Source organism: Mobula hypostoma, chromosome X1 (genome assembly GCF_963921235.1).
Source record: "Mobula hypostoma chromosome X1, sMobHyp1.1, whole genome shotgun sequence".
Taxonomy (NCBI): domain Eukaryota; kingdom Metazoa; phylum Chordata; class Chondrichthyes; order Myliobatiformes; family Myliobatidae; genus Mobula; species Mobula hypostoma.
In genome coordinates, this window is record NC_086128.1 from 17,078,607 (window position 1) to 17,101,416 (window position 22,810).

Here is a 22,810-nt window from a genome sequence, read left to right on the forward strand (position 1 = left end):
GAAGGGATGAGGGGAGGTGGTTTGAGATCCCATACCTAGATTATGTGGTTACTTATCTCAGATTTGTGTACTTGTTATTGAGTCTCACAGCGTGAAAACACCCAAAGGATTCATGCCAATCATCCACCATCATTTTACACTAATCCTACACTGATCCCTTTTTTTTATTCTCCCCGCATTTCCCTCAACTCCCGCCGGATTCTTCCACTCACCTACACATTGAGTATGGGTCAGAATGTTGACGCATGATAGAGAACGACCTTGCCAAGCTGTTATTATTCCACACCATGAGCCTCTGTATTTTCTGGCCAAGAAAAATCTCCAACCACGCCGTACTCCTTCAATGTCACCAAGAGGACATATCCACAATCATCATGAGGAAACATTGGAGATGGATTGGGCACGTGATGAGAAGAGAGGTCAACTCCATCATCAAGACAGCACTTCATTGGAAACCTGAGGGGTGGAAGAAACGCGGGAGACCAAAGACAACTTGGCACAGTACCGTAGAGGCAGAAATGAGGACCCTGAACCATGCCTGGAGCACAATAGAGAAAATGGCCAAGGGCAGACAGAGATGGAAGACCTTCACTGCAGCCCCAAATGCCAGTGGCATAATAGGCATTTGATGATGTTGATGATTATGCACATTAGGGGGATTTTACAGCAGCCAGTTAACCCACGTCTTTTAGATGTGGGAGGAAAATAGCATACCAGATGGAAACTTACACAGTCACAGGGAGAACCTGAAGCCAGGATTGAACCTGAGTCACTAGAGCTGTGCGCCAGCGAATCTACAGCTGTGTCATTGTGCTGTGCTTAGTTGTGTGTGTTGTTTTCTTCTTCTTTTAGGTTCATCTTTTAAGCGCAAACAAAGATTAACATACCTGCCAAACAAAAATAATTAGGTTCAGAGTGTGGTTGAGGTCATCTTATGGGGGGTGAGCTCAGAAACATTTAAGGGTAGTATTGAACGTTATTCACTTCCAGGTTATTAGTTCACTGGAGAGCCAATATTTATTGCTTTGCCACTTCAGGGGGCACTGAAGAGTCTCTGGGTCTGGAGTTACGTATAGATCAATCCTAGTTCAGACAGCAGACTTCCTTTCCTGAGGGACCTTAGTGAACCAACTGGGACTGCAAGAATATCTAATATTTTCATAGTCACATTTATGACTGTAAGCTTTTTTACTCTAAGTGATTTCTTTCTTGAATCTCATAATTCAAGTTGGGAAATGGGGAATCTACAAAGTCCTCTTCCCAAGAAAGCTGTGGAGACTCAGTTGCTAGGTAAATTCAAGACAGAGGTCAGTACCATTTTAGACATTTATGGAGTTAGGATTAGTGCAGGGAAGCAGGAGTTCAGCGAGGATTTCAATGAATAGCAGGGAAGGCTCAAGGCACCAAATAACCCCTGATCTAAGGAACGATGTGCTGGCATTGGAGAAGATCTAGAGGATATTCATGAGAATAATCCCAGGAATGAAAGAGTTAACATGTGAGGAGTGTTTGATGGCTCTGGGCCTGTACTCGCTGGAGTTTAAAAGAATGAGGGAGACAACTTTGAAACTTATCGAATATTGAGATCTATTGAATCAAGAGTAGATGTGGAGAGGATGTATCCTATTGTTGGGAATTCTAGGACCAGAGGGCACAGCATCAGAATACAGGGATGTCCCTTTAGAACAAAGATGAGGATGAATTTCTTTAGCCAGTGGGTGGTGAATCTGTGGAATTCATTGCCACAGATGTCGATGGAGGCCAAGTCATTGGATATATTTAAAGTAGAGGTTGAGAGTTTCTGGATTAGTAAGGGCATCAAAAGTTATGGGGAGAGGTAGCAGAATTGGGTTGAGAAGGATAATAAATCAGCCATGATGGAATGGCAGAGCAGACTCAATGGGCCAAATGACCTAATTCTGCTGCTATGTCTTATAACTTCCTCTTCTTTCTAGTTCTTATTTCCCAATTGTCCTGCTGGGATTTGAACTCCTGTCCCCAGATCGATATTCCTGACCACTGGATCGTTAATAATAAGTTACCACCCTCTTATTCTGTTCCTGATGATTTTGTTTCCCCAATGAGCTGAACTAATGGGCTCTCTGAGCAAGACCAGTAATTTTATGCCAATCTGCGCTGAAGGACAAACACTGTTCTTTTCACTGAGACTTACTTATAGCAAAGTAGGCTAAATTTCATTTCATTTAAGGTTTTCGTAGTTAATATAAAGCATAGTCTCTCACACCACCAGAATGACATTAGACTCAAACCGAGTCCCAGGGGAGAAATAGTTGGTCTACCAGTTCCCCATTGGGGCCTGTTGCCCGTGGTAATTCCTTCCAAAATATTTTGAAGATCGATAATTATTTTTGACATTATTATCCAGTCCTGTTATTAGGAGATAACGTTCAATTAAAAATTTACATTTCATGAACATTGTAATGACATTTATTTCAGTCTTCTAATTAGTCTTTCAATTATGGAGTGTTAAGTGAACTGAGAAAACCTGGCCAGGTATAAGCCAAGCTGGCTAAGAAGTTAACAGCAGGACCCATTTCTTTTAAAGTGTCAGTGGCTCTGCATGCCACGTTTTTCAAGCCTTCAGAGGCAGTGGCGGAATTGGATATAATAGCAATGTTTAAGAGGCATTTAGACAGACAGTTCAATAGGCAAGGCATTGGTGCAGTCCTAATGGGGACTATTATAGATGGGCTGAAAATTCGGTATAGATCTAGGGTTTGTTTCTGTTATGCACGACTCTGTGACTATGATACTCAGCAACTCAGAATCTACAAAGTTAATTCTGTTTCTCTCTACAGCTGCTGTCTGACCTGCCGAGTGTCTCCAGAATTTTTGCTGAGATCTGAAGGTTACTTGGTGCAACAGAGCCCTGAAGGCTGTGTTTGACAGTGGTCCTGTTTTGAACAGGACTTCCTGTAATTCAAAGCAAAATACTCTGCCTCATGTGAAGCCAATATAGAATGCTATGTTCCCTTTATTTATTTCCTGATGAATTTTATGATTTTCCATCTACAAAGGTTGAATCCAGGGTCAAAAATGACCCAGTGGCCAGGATTCTGACATTAGTGAAGGGAAATAAGCATTGCCAGCTCCCTGCTGATAAAGTTTGCAGAAGCTTACCTTAGCAGTAATTTTTCCATCAGGGTGGGAAAAGCCAGGGGACCCTGCCTGGCAAGGCTTAAGCTCCACCCATAGCAACAGGACTCCAGCTACTGCAGACCTACCCACTGCAGCATTGCTGCACCAGCAGTAACAGTCTAACAGCCTTCTTTGACAGCTGATCTGGTTGGGGCATATCCTAGCTGCTGGAGACTGGTGCTGTCGGAAGGATGGAGGTTTTAGCAGGGGATGAAGGTTAAGTGCGGTTTCATGACAGTCATATAGAAGAGTCTTGGAGTAATATAGTATGGAAACAGGCCCTTCAGCCCAGCTCATTTATGCTGACCAAGTTGCCAACCTGAGCTGTCCCATTTGCCAACGTTTAGCCCGTATCCTTCTAAACCTTTCCATCCTATGCACCTATCTAAATGTCTTTTAGATGTAATTGTACCAGTCTCTACCACTTTCTCTGGCAGCTCTTTCCATATACCCACCAACCTCAGTGGGGAAAAAGTTGCCCCTCAGATTTCTTTTAACCTTTTCCCCCCCACCTTAAATCTACGTCCTGTAGTTTTGGACTCCCCTACCTTGGGAAAACAACTGTGATAAGGTCACTTATCCAATGCTCCAGGGAAAAACATGACTTGGGGATGGGATGTTTGTAATAGACTGTTCCATGCCTTCAGTATGGGATAATACTGCTGATATAACTTTCTAAAGCCAGGCACCCACCCTACAGGGGAGACATGAGAGAATGCAGGTGCTGGCATCTGGAGCAACAATCAATCTGCTGAAAGAACTCAGCAGGTCGGGTGGCATCCGTGGGAGAAAGAAATAGTTGATGCTTCAGGTCAAAACTCTGCATCAGGACTGTCCTAATGCAGAGTTTTAACCCAAGACGTCAACAATTCCTTTCTCCCCTAGATGCCACTCAACCCGCTAAGTTATTCCAGTGGTTGTTTGTTGAACCACCCTACAAGGATCGATTCCCTGGCAGGCCCTGTGCTAAATATCCCCTGGAAACTATTTGTCTTAGATTCAGGTACATGCACCGCCTACTTGCTGCTGATCTCCAAATTAATTGAAATTTACTTCAGAGTAGGAGCTTCCAGGATCTGACAGACTCCTTCCTGATCACAAACCCTTTATATATATTTGAGGAACAATGTTGTTACTGGCCCTGTTAATCATTCAGGTTGCTCTGTTGTGTCAGGAGGGAGAGGAAGACGGTGCACTGGCCTCCCACTGGAGATCCTGAAAGGAGAGGAAGGCGCAATTGCAAGGAGAACAAAAGTAGCTGAATCCCATTATTATTCATCGTACAGCTGTTGAACATTGGCTCAAGGTCTGGTTAAAAACATTTTAAAATAAACCTGTGCCAAATTGCCACTTAATGTGTAAAATCTTTTCAAGTTAACAGCTCTGGCAGCTTCCTCTCCCAGTGTTACTCTGTCATGTATTGTCCAGTAAAGGGGAGGTCAAATTCCAGCCATTCCTTTCAAGGAGTTCCTTCCTGGAGGGCGCCTCGTGTTATTTTAAGTTATATGTTTGAAGCTGATCAAAATATTGGCAGGCTCGTTTGTTCTGCACTCCTTCTGGGCAGCAGTGCTTTGAAGTGGATAGAATTCTCCCCAGTGGAGATCATCTGCAGCGAGCGAGCAAGTATTCATGCATCTTATTTGCGTTAAAGGCATCACAGCCTCTGACCAGTTGCGAAAAACAAGTGCATGCAGATACCGCTAGTGATGTGAAAACACTGCACCAGAGTTGTGACTGTTCAAATAATTCTGCAGTGGTACCGAGCATAGAAACAAGGCAGTCAGCCTGGAGTACATCACCATATATAGACACCAATGAGACAACAGCAACAGTATGCTGTGCATTTCTAAGTATGGGTAAACATGAGAGACTGCAGATGCTAGAATCTGAAGCAATAAACAATCTGCTCGAAGTACAAATGGTTTGAGCAGCATCTGTGGGGGGAGGGGTACGGCAGGGGAAAGGAACTCTCCATGTTCCGCACCAAAACTCTGCATCAGGACTGCGTGTGAAGAGTGGGGAGAGTGGGTGGTGGGAGATGGCGGCCAAGGTGATTGGTGGGCTGAAAAAGGGTGATGGGCAGATCAAGCCAGGTAGGAGGAGGGGGAGGGATCATGTTGGGAGACAGAGGCAGGCAGCTGATGGATGGGGGCACTTGAAATGTTACCAGATCATCCTCACATAGATACTGCCTGACCTGTTGATTGTTTGCAGCAGCTTCTATTTTTGTTTCAGCTTTCCTGCATCTATGGGCTTTGGATACAGGAATTGGAAGATTCCACATGTATATAGTTTGAATTTCTTTCTAAAGGAACCATAACTTATTGAATCCAAATGTATTTGTTAAGATCCACACAGCACACCTTGCCGATGTTAGTGCTTAATGTGCACATGTGCCTTCATCCCACCTCTTACCTCATCTCACCCTGTTACAAGCCCAGAAGGAGTCCCAATTTTTATCCTGGTTAAGCCCTGGCGGTATGCTATGTTAAGAAGCCTAGACCAGGGCATCTGAACTCTGTTGTAGATGGCCATCCTGCAGCTCCACTATATAATATGCCCAGGATGAGTTGGTGCTTGCCTGTGATGCAGCCCAAGTTGTGCAGTCCTGCCAGCCAAGCTCACCTGGAGGCGCATACAACGAACCATCACCGAGGCAGGGTATTCGAGAGATGCTGCTGTCCGGAGCCACATCCCAGTTGAAACCAATAGGAGAGGAAGTGTCTGAGGAGATTGTAAAGGAATATTGATTTAAAACTATTTGATGAGGAAAAGTTGGCAGAGCTGAGGTAATTTCTAGCATCTACCTGTTCCTCTGTGGAGGGGCAGATCGAACTGACCGTAAAATCAGTGCTTTTGGCTATGCTACCTGCCCTTCATTTGGTCACACTCTCCTGTCTGAATCCAAAGCATTTGGGCTCAAGTTTCACTCGAGAGATGTGAGCACAAAAACCTTGGTTTTTGGGCAAGATGTTAAACTCTCAGGTGGATGTAGATGATCCCAGGCCTCCATTTAGAATTCATTCAGGAGCCAATATTCATCATTCCACAAAATTGCACAGACAGATTACATACTCATTACCACATTACTGTTTGTGGGAGCTTGCTGTACAACAGATCAGCTGCCACATTTGCTTCATTATAGCATTGACTACAACTCAAAAAGCACTCATTGCCTGAAAGGAATCAGAATCGGAATCAGTTTTATTATCACTGCCATATGTTGTGAAATTTGTTGTTTTGTGGCAGCTTTGCAGCACAATACATAAAAATTACTCTGAGTTACAACAAGAAATATATAAAAGTAAGTATTACAAAAAGAGAGCAAAAATAGTGAGGTGGTGTTCATAGGTGCATGGACTGTTCCTAAATCTCATGGTGGAGGGAAAGAAGCTGTTCCTAAAATGTTGAGTGTGGGTCTTTAGGATCCTGTACCTCCTCTCTGATCATGGTAATGAGAAGAGGGCATATTCTGGATAGTAAGGGCCCCTAGTGATGGCTGCTGCTGCTATAGAAATCAAATTTAAATTTGTCTCTCTTTGGGAATAATTTTTGTTTCCACGTAGTAAGATCAATGGGTAACATCAGCATTCATCACTGATCTCCAATTCGTTCAGATTTCCAGCAGACTTTTTCTCAGGATACTGCAGAGAAAAGCAATCTTCCAAGAATTCAAGCCTCCTGCAATGAATTGGCATGGGTCAACAGAGGAACATTCCCTGACTAATAACTGTTTTAATAAATAGTGGCTCTAGATTTTGAAAGTCTAACACATCTTGTGGATGGTGGGGTGGGGATGTGTCTTTACCAAAGGAGGTGTAAGGTGCTTCTTCCCTCTGCTGGTCTGGGCAAGGTGTAGCACCTGCTTAGCCTCCCCGATCAGGGTCACATGAAGCCATGGGAACAGGTGGTAGATGGCTGTATGAGCAGCTGGTGCATATCACAATTCCTGGTGATGCGACCACTAGCACCAGGCAGACAGTCTCTGGAGTATTGATAATGGCTGGGGTCACCCATCTTGTAAAGATACTGCCCAGAAGAAGGCAATGGCAAACCACTTCTGTAGAAAAAGTTGCCAAGAACAATCGTGGCCATGATCGCCCATGTCATACAATACGGCACATAATGATGATAAACACATCTCAAAAAAGGCTGTTGGGGGCAGTCACTTTAATTCCCACCAAAAACAAGATAAGAATTACAGTATCTACCTTAAGATATATATTTCAAAAGTAACCTTTATTTGCAATAAAATATATATATATATGAGAAAAACCAGTGCAGTGCTTTTACATTAATGGTACACGTGACGCACATGGTCACTAGTAATGCTCCCGAGGTTGACGCACTAATAGCAAAAATACATTGGACCTGTATCTGATTGTACCTTTAACTGACTGTGGCCTGGGAGGAGATGTGATGCACAGGAATATTGCCATTAAATTGAACAATTTATAGCGAGACACTGGAGTGTGATAAGCTGGTGGAATGAGGCACGAGAGTTTGAGGTTTGGAAGCTTGATTTTCTATTCGTCAAAACCAGAACTGCATTTTGTCAATACCTTGGTGCAGAGATAGACAAGAAGCATGACTAAATCTGATTTCATTAGCTGATCAAGTAGTGCCCCCCCCCGTGATTTATTTATGTAATTAGAGCTGTTTTCAGATAAAGTGGTATGTTATTTTTCTGAAGTGTACAGTGCAAGACCTCCCCAAGCGACATGAATTTTAATATATGCCCTTTTGTACTGGAAATTAGAAGCAAGTAAACTTGAAGATCTAACACTGCCTCGGTTTTAGCATTCTCACCCTTCCATGCTCTTACTTCCAATCCTACCATGGTTTCACCTTGAAGCTCAACTTCTCTCAAACTCAGGCCTTCTGTACACCTCCAGATTTAATCACTCCAGTATAGGCTTGAATGAAGTCTTCTCAAAGGGCCCTCAAGTTTATAATATATTTTAGAAGTCTCACGATGTATCTTGATCCTGAATGTCCGATCTCACAGCATCTAACTTTAAACTGTTTTGTTTCCTGCAGGTGTTCACAAGGTACGGCAAGTGTTACACTTTTAACTCGGGACAAACTAAAGACCAGCCAATCCTGACTACCTTGAAGGGCGGAACAGGGAACGGTCTGGAACTGATGTTGGACATTCAACAAGATGAGTACCTTCCTGTCTGGGGGGAAACAGGTAATAGCTGTTTGCTCTATGCATAAGTAATCTTAGAATTTCTATGCAGTGGATGGTAGTGCTCAATGTTGCAAGGTGTGCTGAATTTCCATAATAAAAGTTGTTTTGGTCATAAGCTCAGTCTGCTGCAGTGGCCATTTTGTTTGCTGTAACGTAGGTTCTGTTTATCTGATTCTACTCTGATTATAAATCCAATGCTGGTTGGCACAGTATGGTCAGTGTCATAGTTTTGAAATAAAACTTAAAGATTGCATTTCTCAAATTTAGATGTATTTTAATTTCATTTGCATTCAAATACAGAAATTCTGGAGTGTGAGATCCCATCATACAGTTCCCTTCACTGTAACAAGGGCTCATTAGTGCATACTATAAAAAAAAGCAATTGTACAGAATATTATAATGTCAATCATAAACACAAGGGATTCTGTAGATGCTGGGAGCCCAGAGCAACACACTCAAAATGCTGGAGGAACTCAGCAGGTCAGGCAGCATCTATGGAGAGAAATAAACAGTCATCCTTTTGGGCTGAGACCCTTCATTGGACTGAAATATCGACTGTTTCTCTCCGTAGGTGCTGCCTGACCTGCTGAGTTCCTCCAGCATTTTGTGTGTGTGTGTGTGTGTGTGTGTGTGTGTATTATAATGCCAATGTTATTGAGGTAACCCATAATTAAAATTGAATTGACTTTATTTCTTATATCCTTCACATAAACGAGGAGTAAAAATCTTTACGTTACGTCTGTCTAAATGTGCAATCATAGTAATTTACAATAAATAGAACAGTCAATGTAACATGGAAATACACTCAAATCAGTGTGGGTTAATGGCCTGGTGGAAGAAGCTGTCCCGGAGCCTATTGGTCCTGGCTTTCATGCTGTGGTATCGTTTCCTGGATGGTAGCAGCTGGAACAGTTTGTGGTTGGGGTAACTTGGGTCCCCAATGATCCTTCGGGTCCTTTTTACACAGCTGTTCTTGTAAATGTCCTGAATCATGGGAAGTTCACAACTACAGATGTGCTGGGCTGTCCGCACCACTCTCTGCAGAGTCCTGCAATTAAGGGAGGTACAGTTCCCATACCAGGCAGTGATGCAGCCAGTCAGGATGCTCTCAATTGTGCCCCTGTAGAAAGTTCTTAGGATTTGGGGGCCCATATCAAACTTCCTCACCCGTCTGAGATGAAAGAGGCGCTGTTGTACAGACCACATGAGGTCCTCGGTGATGTGGATGCTGAGGAACTTAAAGCTGTTTACCCTCTCAACACCAGATCCATTGATGTCAAAGGGGGTTAATCCACAACCAGCTCCTTTGGTTTTGCGACATTGAGGGAGAGGTTGTTTTCTTGACACCACTGTGTCAGAGAGATGACTTCTTCCCTGTAGGCTGCCTTGTTATTGTTTGAGATAAGGCCAATCAATGTAGTATCATTGGAAAATTTAGTTAGCAGATTGGAGCTGTGGGTGGCGATACAGTCATGGGTATACAGGGAGTAAAGAAGGGGACTCAGTACACAGCCCTGAGGGGCTCTTGTATTGAGAGTCAGGGGGTTGGCGGTGAAGGGAGCCCACTCTTACAACCTGCTGGTGATCTGACAGGAAGTCCAGGATCCAGCTACACAAGGCAGGGTCAAGGCCGAGGTCTCTGAGCTTCTTGTCGAGCCTGGATGGAATTATGGTGTTGAATGCTGAACTGTAGTCCAAGAACAGCATTCTCATATAAGCATCCTTCTCCAGATGTGTAAGGACAGTATGTAGAGCAGTGGCTATTGCGTTGTCTGTTGATCGGTTGTGTCGGTAGGCGAATTGTAGGGGGTCCAGTGTGGGTGGTAGCATGCTGCAGATGTAGTCCTTGACCAGACTCTCAAAGCATTTGCTTATTATTGAGGTGAGTGTGACAGGACGCCAGTCGTTCAGACATGTCACCCTGGTCTTTTTTGGTACAGGGACAATGGTGGAGGATTCGAAGCAGGAGGGCACTCTACACTGGGAGAGGGAGGGATTAAAAATGTCAGTAAACACACCAGCCAGTTGTGTTGCGCACATCCTGAGTACCCACCCTAGGATGCCATCCGGTCCCGCAGCCTTGCGACTGTCCACTCGTTGGAAACATCTGCGTACCTCAGCCTCAGAGATGACCAGGTTGCAGGTTGTAGCGGTGGCTTTCCTTGGAGGCTCAGAGCTAGCGACATCGAACCGTGTAAAAGCGATTGAGATCATCTAGGAGAGAGGCCGCGATACCAACAAGCATTAGCCAACAAGACTCAACAGTCTTCCCATTGAAACCAAGGCGCCCTCCCTGCCCTCTAGAACACAGAACAGTACATTACAGGAACAGGTTCTTTGGCCCACGGTGTTGTGCTGAACCAATTAAATTGGTGATCAAATGGCCAACTAAACTAATCTCTTCTGCCTACACAATGTTCATATCCTTCCATGTGCCTATCTAAGCATCTTTCAAAAGACCCTAATGTATCTGCCTCTACCACCGATCCTGGCACCCACCACTCTCTGTTTAAAAAAAAACTTGCCCCTCATATCTCCTTTGAAATTCCTTCCTCTCATTTTAAATGTATATCCTCTGATATTAGACATTTCAAACCTGGGAAAAGATACTGTCTGTCTGTTCTATCTATGCCTCTCATAATCTTATAAACCTTTATCAGATCTCCCCTTAGCCTCGCCGCTCCAGAGAGAAAAAGAAAAACAATCTTGTCCAACCTCTCCTTACAGCACATCCAGGCAGCATCTTGGCAATCCTCTTCTGCACCCTCTCCAAAGCCTCAACACCTTTCCTATAATGGGGCAACCACAACTGTATGCAATACTCCAGATGTGGCCTAACTAGAGTTTCATAAAGCTGCAATACACTTACTGGCATTTGAACTCAGTGCCTTGACTTGTAAAGGCAAACATGTCATATACCTTTTGACCTACCTTTTGACACGAAGTTCTGAATTTAAATGAAGATCTTAAACCCTATCCAGTATAGATAGCTATGGGTACCCTCACTGAAGGGGGAGGTTATACTGCAGCTACTTACTCAAAGGCGATATCACTTCCCTCTTTATCCTCCACAGCAGGTTTAGCTGCCAGTAGCCATATTTAAGTGGTGGATTCCCCCTTCCTACCAAGGAGAGGATACTTCCAGCTCACAAAGTAGTTTAAATTTAGATAAAATTCTTAAAAAACATTTAAAGCTCAGAGGATTTCTATCTTATATTGCAAAAGCTTTCCAAATGACAAACAATTTCTAAATCACAAAGGATTTCCAAAACAGAAGTACAATTCCTAAAAGCTAAAAAGACATACCAATGAGTTACAGACAAATGAGTCTTCCGTTGCAGAAATTGAAAGCAGAGGAATGGATTCTAGTTCACCCCGTCTTTCTGATTTTCTTCTCATCATTCCATGACCATTCCTACCAAGCCTGACTACTCTCTTATATTTATATTGGTGACTTCACTAAGTAATTGGTTTGATACAGGCCATTTAACATAACTCCATTGCCTTACATGCATCTCTTGTAGTCAGCCCCATCCTGTGGGCCAGCAGCCTGTGTTCTATAGACAGTTCTGTTTGTTTGCGAAACCGTCCTTTTAACTTCAGACTGATTATTGTTTGCAACTTATGTTAAAAACTGAAGACCGGCTCCTGTAAGTTAAACCATGGTTTTCCAAATGCTTATAAATCCTAACGCTAAGAATTCTCTCCAGTAACTTCCCCACCACTGACGTGAGACTCACCGGTCTACAGCTTCCAGGATAATCCCTGGTTCCCTTCTTGAATAATAGAACAACATTAGCTACTTGCCAGTTCTCCTTTGACCTCACCTGTAGCTAGAGAGGACACAAAGATATTGGTCAAAGCCTCAGCAGTCTCATCTCTTGCCTTTCTCAATCTTATTGGTCGTCCGTCATATTAGACAATGTCCAAAACAATTAATAATAATATAGGACTCGTATGGGAGAGTTTTTAAAGTGGAAAAGCCGTTGCACTGGATCAGGTTCTCGCCTTCGGAAGTCTGGTTCCAGTAGTTACGAGCAGTTGCCACAACTGGGGTCTTCCTTGGTTGCAGTGGATGACCATGCCTTCTTTTGTGTCCTGTTATGCCCTTCGCTCTCCACAAAGTATTGCAGAACCACCTTCCTGGCCTTGGATCACAGTGTTGATCTCATCCGCCCAGTCCACCAGAGCTGTCTTTGCATGCTAGGACAGGCATGTCCCTATCTCACTGGGGTATGAGGCCCGCTGGCTACCCTCACCTGGTTTGGCTTGCTTGCCGAAATGGTGTACCAAGGTATGGCCGCTGTTGCATGCAAACAGTTACTTGGAGCCACAAGTGAGAGCTGAGTGTCCAATGGGGACCAAAGGTGAGCGAGCTGCCCAGAATGGACATGACAAACCTCTTCACCAGAGCTGCTATCCCTCCCTGGACACCCCATACATCCCACCTCTCTCAATAATCTGGGGTATATTCCATCAGGCCCTGGAGACTTATCTGCCTTAATACTCTTTAAGAGACTCAACATTATCAACTTTACTTCGAAATGCCCTGGCTCAGCACTGATCTCCCTGTCCTTCACATTCTTTTCCTTGGTAAATATTGATGTAAGGTGCTCATTAAGGACCTCACCCACATCCTTCACATCCCAGCAAATGCCCCTTCCTGCATTTGACAAGGTTCCACACAGTAGGCTTATTCAGAAAATTAGAAGGCATGGGATCCAGGAAGTTTGGCCAGGTGGATTCAGAATTGGCTTGCCTGCAGAAGGCAGAGGGTCGTGGTGGAGGGAGTACATTCCGATTGGAGGATTGTGACTAGTGGTGTCCCAGAAGGATCTGTTCTGGGACCTCTACTTTTCATGATTTTTATTAATGACCTGGATGTGGGGGTAGAAGGGTGGGTTGACAAGTTTGCAGACGACACAAAGGTTGGTGGTGTTGTAGATAATGTAGAGGATTGTCAAAGATTGCAGAGAGATAGTGATAGGATGCAGAAGTGGGCTGAGAAGTGGCAGATGGAGTTCAACCTGGAGAAGTGTGAGGTGGTACACTTTGGAAGGACAAACTCCAAGGCAGAGTACAAAGTAAATGGCAAGATACTTGGTAGTGTGGAGGAGCAGAGGGATCTCGGGGTACATGTCCACAGATCCCTGAAAGTTGCCTCACAGGTGGATAGGGTAGTTAAGAAAGCTTATGGAGTGTTAGCTTTCATAAGTCGAGGGATAGTGTTGTGTCCAGTTCTGGTCACCTCACTATAGGAAGGATGTGGAAGCATTGGAAGGGGTACAGAGGAGATTTACCAGGATGCTGCCTGGTTTTAGAAAGTATGCATTATGATCAGAGATTAAGGGAGCTAGGGCTTTACTCTTTGGAGAGAAGGAGGATGAGAGGAGACATGATAGAGGTGTACAAGACAGTTAGAGGAATAGATAGAGTGGATAGCCAGCGCCTCTTCCCCAGGGCACCACTGCTCAATACGAAAGGACATGGCTTTAAGGTAAGGGGTGGGAAGTTCAAGGGGGATATTAGAGGAAGGTTTTTTTACTCAGAGAGTGATTGGTGCGTGGAATGCACTGCCTGAGTCAGTGGTAGAGGCAGATACACTAGTGAAGTTTAAGAAACTACTAGACAGGTATATGGAGGAATCTAAGGTGTGGGGGCTTATATGGGAGGCAGGGTTTGAGGGTCAGCACAACATTGTGGGCTGAAGGGCCTGTACTGTGCTGTACTATTCTATGTTCTATGCATCCTTGAGTGGTCCTACCCTCTCCCTGATTATCTTCTTGCTCTTAATGTATGTATAGAATGCCTTGGGATTCTCTTCAGTCCTACTTGCTGTAGAATTTTCATGGTCCCACCTTACTTTCCAAGTCCCCTTCTTGAGTTCTTTTCTGGCTTCTTTATAATCCTCAAAGCCTCTGTTTGATTCCAGCTTCTTCAGCTTTACATAAGTTTCCTTTTCCTTCCTGACTATAAATTCATCACCTCTCTCAACATCCAAAGTTCTCTTACCTTGCTATCCTTGTCCTTCCCTCTAACCGGAACATATAGTTCATGTCCTGTACTCTGTGCAGTTGGTCTTTAAACACCCTCCACATGTTTGATGTGGACTTTCTGGAAAACAGCTGTTTCGAGTTAATTCTCCCTAGTTCCTGCTTATTGCTCTTCTAATTTGCACTGCCCTAATTTAAGACTCTCCCACATGGTCCAAGCTTATCCTTGCCAATGGCAATCTTGAAACTTAACATACCTGTCTTGTATGCGGTGCAGTTGGTCCTTAAACACCCTCCACATGTCAGATGTGGATTTACCCAAAAACAGCTGTTCCCAGTTAACTCCCCCTAGTTGTTGCATAATGCTCTTGCAATTTGCACTGCTCCAATTTAATACTCTCCTGCATAGAGCATAGCTATCCTGGCATGTGGCTGGATAATAAGCTGACATGGAAGCACCAATGTAAATTGACCAATGCAAAGGGGCATTCAATATTCTTAGGTGTTTATGTGGGTATTTTTGGGGTGCTGCACGAAAATCTCTGTTGACTATATATATTTGTTTAATTAGATCTGTTCTTGATGATGGCTGTGTGGCTTATGGATCAGCTTCATTTTCAAATTTAAATTCTCTGGATGTGATACAAGCTGAGGCTTTAAGACTGTTGTGGTGCAGTAAAGTCATCTCCCGTTTCAGCTTTACTGGTTGAAATGGGACTATTACCCTTACAGTTGTGGAGGATGAAGTTGCTGTTAACGTAATGTGTTAACTTGAGGGAACAGAGGAACAATCACCCTGTTAAAAGTGTGTTGGAAGATTGTCGGGAACATCACAAGAAGAGTGTTTTTAGTTTTGGGTGGCTGGGTTTTCATCACACTAAGAATGTGGGTTTGCTGGATTATGTGATTAAACCCACCATGGTTTTTTCCAGTGGCTATAGTTGATTTTAGGTTGCATGATTTAATGAAGTTCAAGGATCCTGATATGCCTGAGAGTCTGTTGGTTCATCAATATGTTAAGGAAAATTCTTGTGATATGTTAACCACTTTTATTGATGGGTCAAACAGGAAATGTTGATGTGGCTATTTTTGTGCCTGAATCACAGGTAACAATAAAGAAATGTTTTACTAACTATTTATCAGTGTATACTTCAGAACTGGTTGCCATCATTTTGGGCTTATAGTCCGTGGAGGAAATCTGTCCTTGCAAAGTTACAATTTGTTCAGATTCTTTCACGGTCTTGACCAGTCTTAAAACAGGTCATTCTAGCAGTAGGTCTGATTTACTGCTGGAAGCTCTTCAAACTTTATTTCATATTCAAAGTATTGGTCTACATGTCCTCTTCTTAGGGGTTCCTGCACATAGAGGTTTTCAGGGGAATGAGCTGGTTGATAGTTTGGCCAAAAAAACTGTTAAAAGTTCGGCTGTGGATATAGACCTTCCACTTAGCAAATCAGGAGCTAAGGGGTCGGTGGGGCTAAGAATCAGGGAACTATGGCAAGACCTGTGGATAATGGGCATAAGCAGGGGGGACATTATTTACGGAATATGTAAAATTGTTGGATTGATGAGTGAAGAGGGTAAGACAAGAAGGGAAGGAATTTTATTGACTTGACTTAGAATTGGGTGTACTGTGCTTAATTATTCCTTGTATTGTGTTGGAAAACATCATTCTGGGGTGTGTAGGTGTTGTCATCATTATGAAACAGTTGAACACTTTTTTTTACAATGTGAAGCATACAAGGTTGAAAGAAAGCAAATGCAGGCTGCACTACTAGCTTAGGGGGTTGACAGTTTTCATTTAAACACTTGTAAGTTATGGAAGTGACTTTAATTTAATTCACAATATTGTCTTTCATTATTTAAAATCTGTCGGGCTTTTCATAGAACATAGAATAGTACAGCGCAGTACAGGCCCTTCGGCCCACAGTGTTGTGCTGACTCTCAAACCCTGCCTCCCATATAAGTCCCCACCTTAGATTCCTCCATATACCTGTCCAGTAGTCTCTTAAACTTCACTAGTGTATCTGCCTCCACCACTGACTCAGGCAGTGCATTCCACACACCAACCACTCTCTGAGTAAAAAACCTTCCTCTAATATCCCCCTTGAACTTCCCACCCCTTACCTTAAAGCCATGTCCTCTTGTATTGAGCGGTGGTGCCCTGGGGAAGAGGCGCTGGCTATCCACTCTATCTATTCCTCTTATTATCTTGTACACCTCTATCATGTCTCCTCTCATCCTCCTTCTCTCCAAAGAGTAAAGCCCTAGCTCCCTTAATCTCTGATCATAATGCATACTTTCTAAACCAGGCAGCATCCTGGTAAATCTCCTCTGTACCCTTTCCAATGCTTCCACATCCTTCCTATAGTGAGGTGACCAGAAATGGACACAGTACTCCAAGTGTGGCCTAACCAGAGTTTTATAGAGATGCATCACTACATTGAGACTCTTAAACTCTATCCCTTGACTTATGAAAGCTAACACCCCATAAGCTTTCTTAACTACCCTATCCACCTGTGAGGCAACTTTCAGGGATCTGTGGACATGTACCCCGAGATCCCTCTGCTCCTCCACACTACCAAGTATCCTGCCATTTACTTTGTACTCTGCCTTGGAGTTTGTCCTTCCAAAATGTACCACCTCACACTTCTCCGGGCTGAAATCCATCTGCCACTTCTCAGCCCACTTCTGCATCCTGTCAATGTCTCTCTGCAGTCTTTGACAATCCTCTACACTATGTACAACACCACCAACCTTTGTGTCATCTGCAAACTTGCCAACCCACCCTTCTACCCCCACATCCAGGTCGTTAATAAAAATCACGAAAAGTAGAGGTCCCAGAACAGATCCTTGTGGGACACCGCTAGTCACAATCCTCCAGTCTGAATGTACTCCCTCCACCACGACCCTCTGCCTTCTGCAGGCAAGCCAATTCTGAATCCACCTGGCCAAACTTCCCTGGATCCCATGCCTTCTAACTTTCTGAATAAGCCTACCGTGTGGAACCTTGCCAAATGCCTTACTAAAATCCATATAGATCACATCCACTGCACTACCCTCATCTATATGCCTGGTCACCTCCTCAAAGAACTCTATCAGGCTTGTTAGACACGATCTGCCCTTCACAAAGCCATGCTGACTGTCCCTGATCAGACCATGATTCTCTAAATGCCTATAGATCCTATCTCTAAGAATCTTTTCCAACAGCTTTCCCACCACAGACGTAAGGCTCACTGGTCTATAATTACCCGGACTATCCCTACTACCTTTTTTGAACAAGGGAACAACATTCGCCTCCCTCCAATCCTCTGGTACCATTCCCGTGGACAACGAGGACATAAAGATCCTAGCCAGAGGCTCAGCAATCTCTTCTCTCGCCTCATGGAGCAGCCTGGGGAATATTCTGTCAGGCCCCGGGGACTTATCTGTCCTAATGTATTTTAACAACTCCAACACCTCCTCTCCCTTAATATCAGCATGCTCCAGAACATCACCCTCACTCATATTGTCCTCACCATCATCAAGTTCCCTCTCATTGGTGAATACCGAAGAGAGGTATTCATTAAGGACCTCGCTTACTTCCACAGCCTCCAGGCACATCTTCCCACCTTTATCTCTAATCAGTCCTACCTTCAATCCTGTCATCCTTTTTTTCTTCACATAATTGAAGAATGCCTTGGGGTTTTCCTTTACCCTACTCGCCAAGGCCTTCTCATGCCCCCTTCTTGCTCTTCTCAGCCCCTTCTTAAGCTCCTTTCTTGCTTCCCTATATTCCTCAGTAGACCCAGCTGATCCTTGCTTCCTAAACCTCATGTATGCTGCCTTCTTCCTCCTGACTAGATTTTCCACCTCACTTGTCACCCATGGTTCCTTCACCCTACCATTCTTTATCTTCCTCACCGGGACAAGTTTATTCCTTACATCCTGCAAGAGATCTCTAAACATCGACCACATGTCCATAGTACATTTCCCTGCAAAAACATCATCCCAATTCACACCTGCAAGTTCTAGCCTTATAGCCTCATAATTTGCCTTTCCCCAATTAAAAATTTTCCTGTCCTCTTTGATTCTACCCTTTTCCATGATAGTTATAAAGGCCAGGGAGCAGTGGTCACTGTCCCCCAGATGCTCACCCACTGAGAGATCTGTGACCTGACCCGGTTCATTACCTAGTACTAGATCTAGTATGGCATTCCCCCGGTCGGCCTGTCCACATACTGTGACAGGAATCCATCCTGGACACACTTAACAAATTCTGCCCCATCTAAACCCTTGGAACTAATCAGGTAACAATCAATATTAGGGAAGTTAAAGTCACCCATGATAATAACCCTGTTATTTTTGCACCTTTCCAAAATCTGCCTCCCAATCTGCTCCTCTGTATCTCTGCTGCTACCAGGGGGCCTATAGAATACCCCCAGTAGAGTAACTGCTCCCTTCCTGTTCCTGACTTCCACCCACATTGACTCAAAAGGGGATCCTGCTACATTACCCACCCTTTCTGTAGCTGTAATAGTATCCCTGACCAGTAATGCCACCCCTCCTCCCCTTTTTCCGCCGTCTCTATCCCTTTTAAAGCACTGAAATCCAGGAATATTGAGAATCCATTCCTGCCCTGGTGCCAGCCAAGTCTCTGTAATGGCCACTACATCATAATTCCATGTATGTATCCAAGCTCTCAGTTCATCACCTTTGTTCCTGATGCTTCTTGCATTGAGGTACACACACTTCAGCCCTTCTACCTTACTGTCTTTACACCATTTATTCTGCTTCTCTTTCCTCAAAGCCTCTCTGTATGTTAGATCTGGCTTTACTCCATGCACTTCTTTCACTGCTCTATCGCTCTGGGTCCCATCCCCCTTGCAAATTAGTTTAAACCCTCCCAAACCATGCTAGCAAACCTACCTGCAAGGATATTGCTCCCCCTCGAGTTCAGGTGCAACCTATCCAATCTATACAGGTCCCACCTTCCCCAGAAGAGATCCCAATGATCTAAAAATCTAAAACCCTGCTCCCTGCACCAACTCCTCAGCCACGTATTCAACTGCCATCTCCTCCAATTCTTACCATCACCGTCACGTAGCACTGGCAATAATCCTGAGAATGTCACCCTTGAGGTCCTGTGCTTCAGCCTTCTGCCTTGTTCCCGAAACTCACACTTCATGACCTCATCCCTCTTCCTGCCTATGTCGTTGGTCCCAACATGTATCACGACTTCTGGTTGCTTTCCCTCTCGTACCAGGATGTCGTGCACCCGGTCAGAGACATCCCGGACCCTGGCACCCGGGAGGCAACAAACCATGCGGGTGTCCTTCTCACGTCCACAAAATCTCCTGTCTGCTCCCCTGACTATCGAGTCTCCAATGACGACAGTTGATAAAAAAACTAGTAGGGGTTTTATTTCCCTACTCTGTACACGATACTCTAATAAGTTGGACTGCCAACCACTATTTAAAGTCAGATGAAGAAGAAGCATACCTATCCTTGTTGAGAGCTATCTTAACACTTAACAAGTTGTGGTCACCGTTCCCTAACTGTTCACCCACTGAAAGGTTGGTCACCTGGCCAGGATCATTACCCAACACCAGGTCCAGTACAATTCCCGTCTTGTTGGACTATCTACATATTGAATTAAGAAACCCTCTTGGATGCACTGAACAAATTATGCCCCATCTTAATCTCTTGCACTAAGAAGGTCCCAGTTTATATTAGGGAAGTTGTAGTCTCCCATGACAACAACCTAATTATTTTTACACCGTTCCAAAATCTGCCTGCATACTGTTTTGGTGTATATTGGATGGGGGGGGGGGTGGTTTGTAGTACGATCCCATCAGAGTGATTGCGCCCTTTCTATTTTTGAGTTCTACCTATATAGACTCAGTGGACGAGCCCTCCATTACGTCACCTCTGAGTGCAGCTGTGTATTGTCCCTGATTAGTAATGCAACTCCCCTGCTTCATTTATCCTTTCTAAAAAATCAAAACCCTGGGACATTAAGCATCCATTCCTGTCTCTCTCTCTCAACCAAGTCTCTGTAATAGCCACAACATTCTGTCACGTCCTGAAGAAGGGTCTTGGCCCAAAACGTTGATTGTTTACTCTTTTCCGTAGATGCTGCCTGGCCTGTTGAGTTCCTCCACCATTTTGTGTGTATTACTTTGATTTCCAACATCTACAGATTTTCTCTTGTTTGTGATGCTCAGTATTTTTTTTATTTGCACAAGTTGTCTTCTTTTGCACATTGCCTGTTTCTGTATTTTTCCTTAATTCCATTGTATTTCTTTATTTTCCTGTGAATGCCTGCAAGAGAATGAATCTCCAGGTAGTATATGGTACATACATGTACTTTGATAATAAATTTACTTTGACTTTGACAGATACATTGTATTAAATAACTATCCTTAAGTCATTGTATTTGCTGGAGAAATAATCCTGCTTCAATCAGGAGTCTTTGCTGTCATTCTGGGCATGAGTTGTATTTATTTTGGGCAGTTGTGAATTAATCATTTATTTTGGGCAGTTTTTGTTTGCAGAATTATTTTATTTTTTTAAGCTGTGCATGGAATGTAGACCAGCTGAATAGTGTTGGCTTCTTTGCTGGGAAGATGACTGTTATTTGCTAGCACATCAGATTAATAGGATTAAGAAAGAAACTTGCATTTAGTCATAGAGCATTGAACCAGGCTCTTTGTCCCAACGAGTTCATATTGAGCACCAAACAGCCATTTTATTCTCCCCACATTGCCAATCAACCCAGACTCTACTGCTGTTCTACATAAACTTACATATCCTTGGGATGTGGGAGGAAATTGAACCATGCAGGGGAAACGAGAGAGTCACAGTGAAAACATGCAAACTCCACACAGAAAGTACTGGGAATCAGGATTAAACTAGGGTTCCTGGAGCTATGAGGCAGTGGCTCTACCAGGTGCACCATTGTGCCACCTTATATTTTTTAAAGCAGCTTTCTCAATCTTAGAATACCCCAAAGCATGTTATAACCAATAAAAAATTTTTGAATTACAATCGTTACCGTGATGTTGAAAGCAAGATTCCACTAAAAGCAATGTAATAATGACTATTATATAACATTATCCCAGTGCCCAAGAAGAGTGTATTGACCTGCCCCAATGACTATCGCCCAGTTGCACTTACGTCCACAGTGGTGAAGTGTTTTGAGAGGTTGGTGATGAAATATATCAGCTCTTGCCTGGGAGGCAACTTGGATCCGCTCCAATTTGCCTGCTTGTGCAACAGGCTCACAGCAGATGCTATCTCAAAAGCTCTTCACTCAATCCTGGAACATCTGCAAAGTTGCATACATCAGGATGCTCTTTATCTATTACAGCTCAGCATTCAATACCATCTACCCCTCAAAACTAATCAATAAGCTTCAAGACCTTGGCCTTAATACCTCCTTGTGCAGTTGGATCCTGGATTTTCTCAGTTGTAGTTCCCAGTCAGTTCACATTGGCAAAAACATCTCCTCCACAATCTTTTGCAGCACTGGTGCACCACAAGGCTGTGTGCTAAGCCCCCTGCTCTACACACACTTTACATCTTTGACTGTATGTCTTGGCACAGCTCCAATACCATATTCAAGTTTGCTGATGACACCACTGTCAAAGATGGTGATGAATCAGCTTATTGAAAGGAGATTGAAAATCTGGCTGTGAGGTGTCAGAACGAAAACCTCTCACTCAATGTTAGCAAGACCAAGGAGTTGATTGTAAACTTCAGGAGAGGGAAACCGCAGGTCCATGAGTCAGTCCTCATCAGAGGATCCGAGGTGGGAAGGGTTAACAACTTTACATTCCTAGGTGTTACTACTTCAGAGGATCTGTCCTGGGCTCAGTACGTAAGTGCAATTGAGAAGAAAACACTGCAGTGCCTCTAAGGTTCGTCCATCGTCATCGATGAAGATCTCGACACCATTAGTACTTTTTACAGGATCGAGTTGCTAGCTCGATGCTCAACCCAGCATGGATGGAGAGCATGCATGAGAGCCGGCCGGATTCGAACTCGTGACCTCTTGCTTCGAAGTCCAGCGCTGATGCCACTACGCCACCAGCCAGCTATTTTGATGGTGTCGAGACTAGTGCTCGATTTGGATTTAAGTGAGGGAGAGTTGCGCAGCGTCAGCCTCACTCTCTCTTCCCAATTCACATCTGGATCCAGTGGCAAGACAAGAGTCAAGATGACTGGAGATGGGACTAGGCGTAGTGGACGACCAGGACATCTTCTGTGTCTTGTCGTGCTCTACACGTTCCATGACGCTTGCAGAGACCGCCTTCTTGACCGTTGGACCTTCCATTGGTCTTGTCTGCTCAATCCGCCGGAGTCTGTCTTCACATGCTGGGATAGACAACTCCCTATCACACCGAGGGTTCGAGACTTGTCGGCTACCTTCACCTGGTTTAGCCGGCTTGTCAAAGCCGTTGCCCAGGGTGTGGCCGCTGT

At 44.0% G+C, this 22,810-nt stretch overlaps 1 protein-coding gene across 3 annotated transcripts in view; it reads left to right on the top strand.

The window, feature by feature from the left end:
- The window catches only part of asic1b (acid-sensing (proton-gated) ion channel 1b), a 921,001-nt gene that overhangs the window by 756,245 nt on the left and 141,946 nt on the right, over positions 1–22,810 (top strand). For all 3 annotated transcript variants that reach the window (XM_063037278.1, XM_063037276.1, XM_063037277.1), the window contains exon 2: positions 8,200–8,353. In XM_063037278.1, the coding sequence (XP_062893348.1) occupies positions 8,200–8,353 (154 nt within the window). The remainder of the gene's footprint in view (positions 1–8,199; positions 8,354–22,810) is intronic.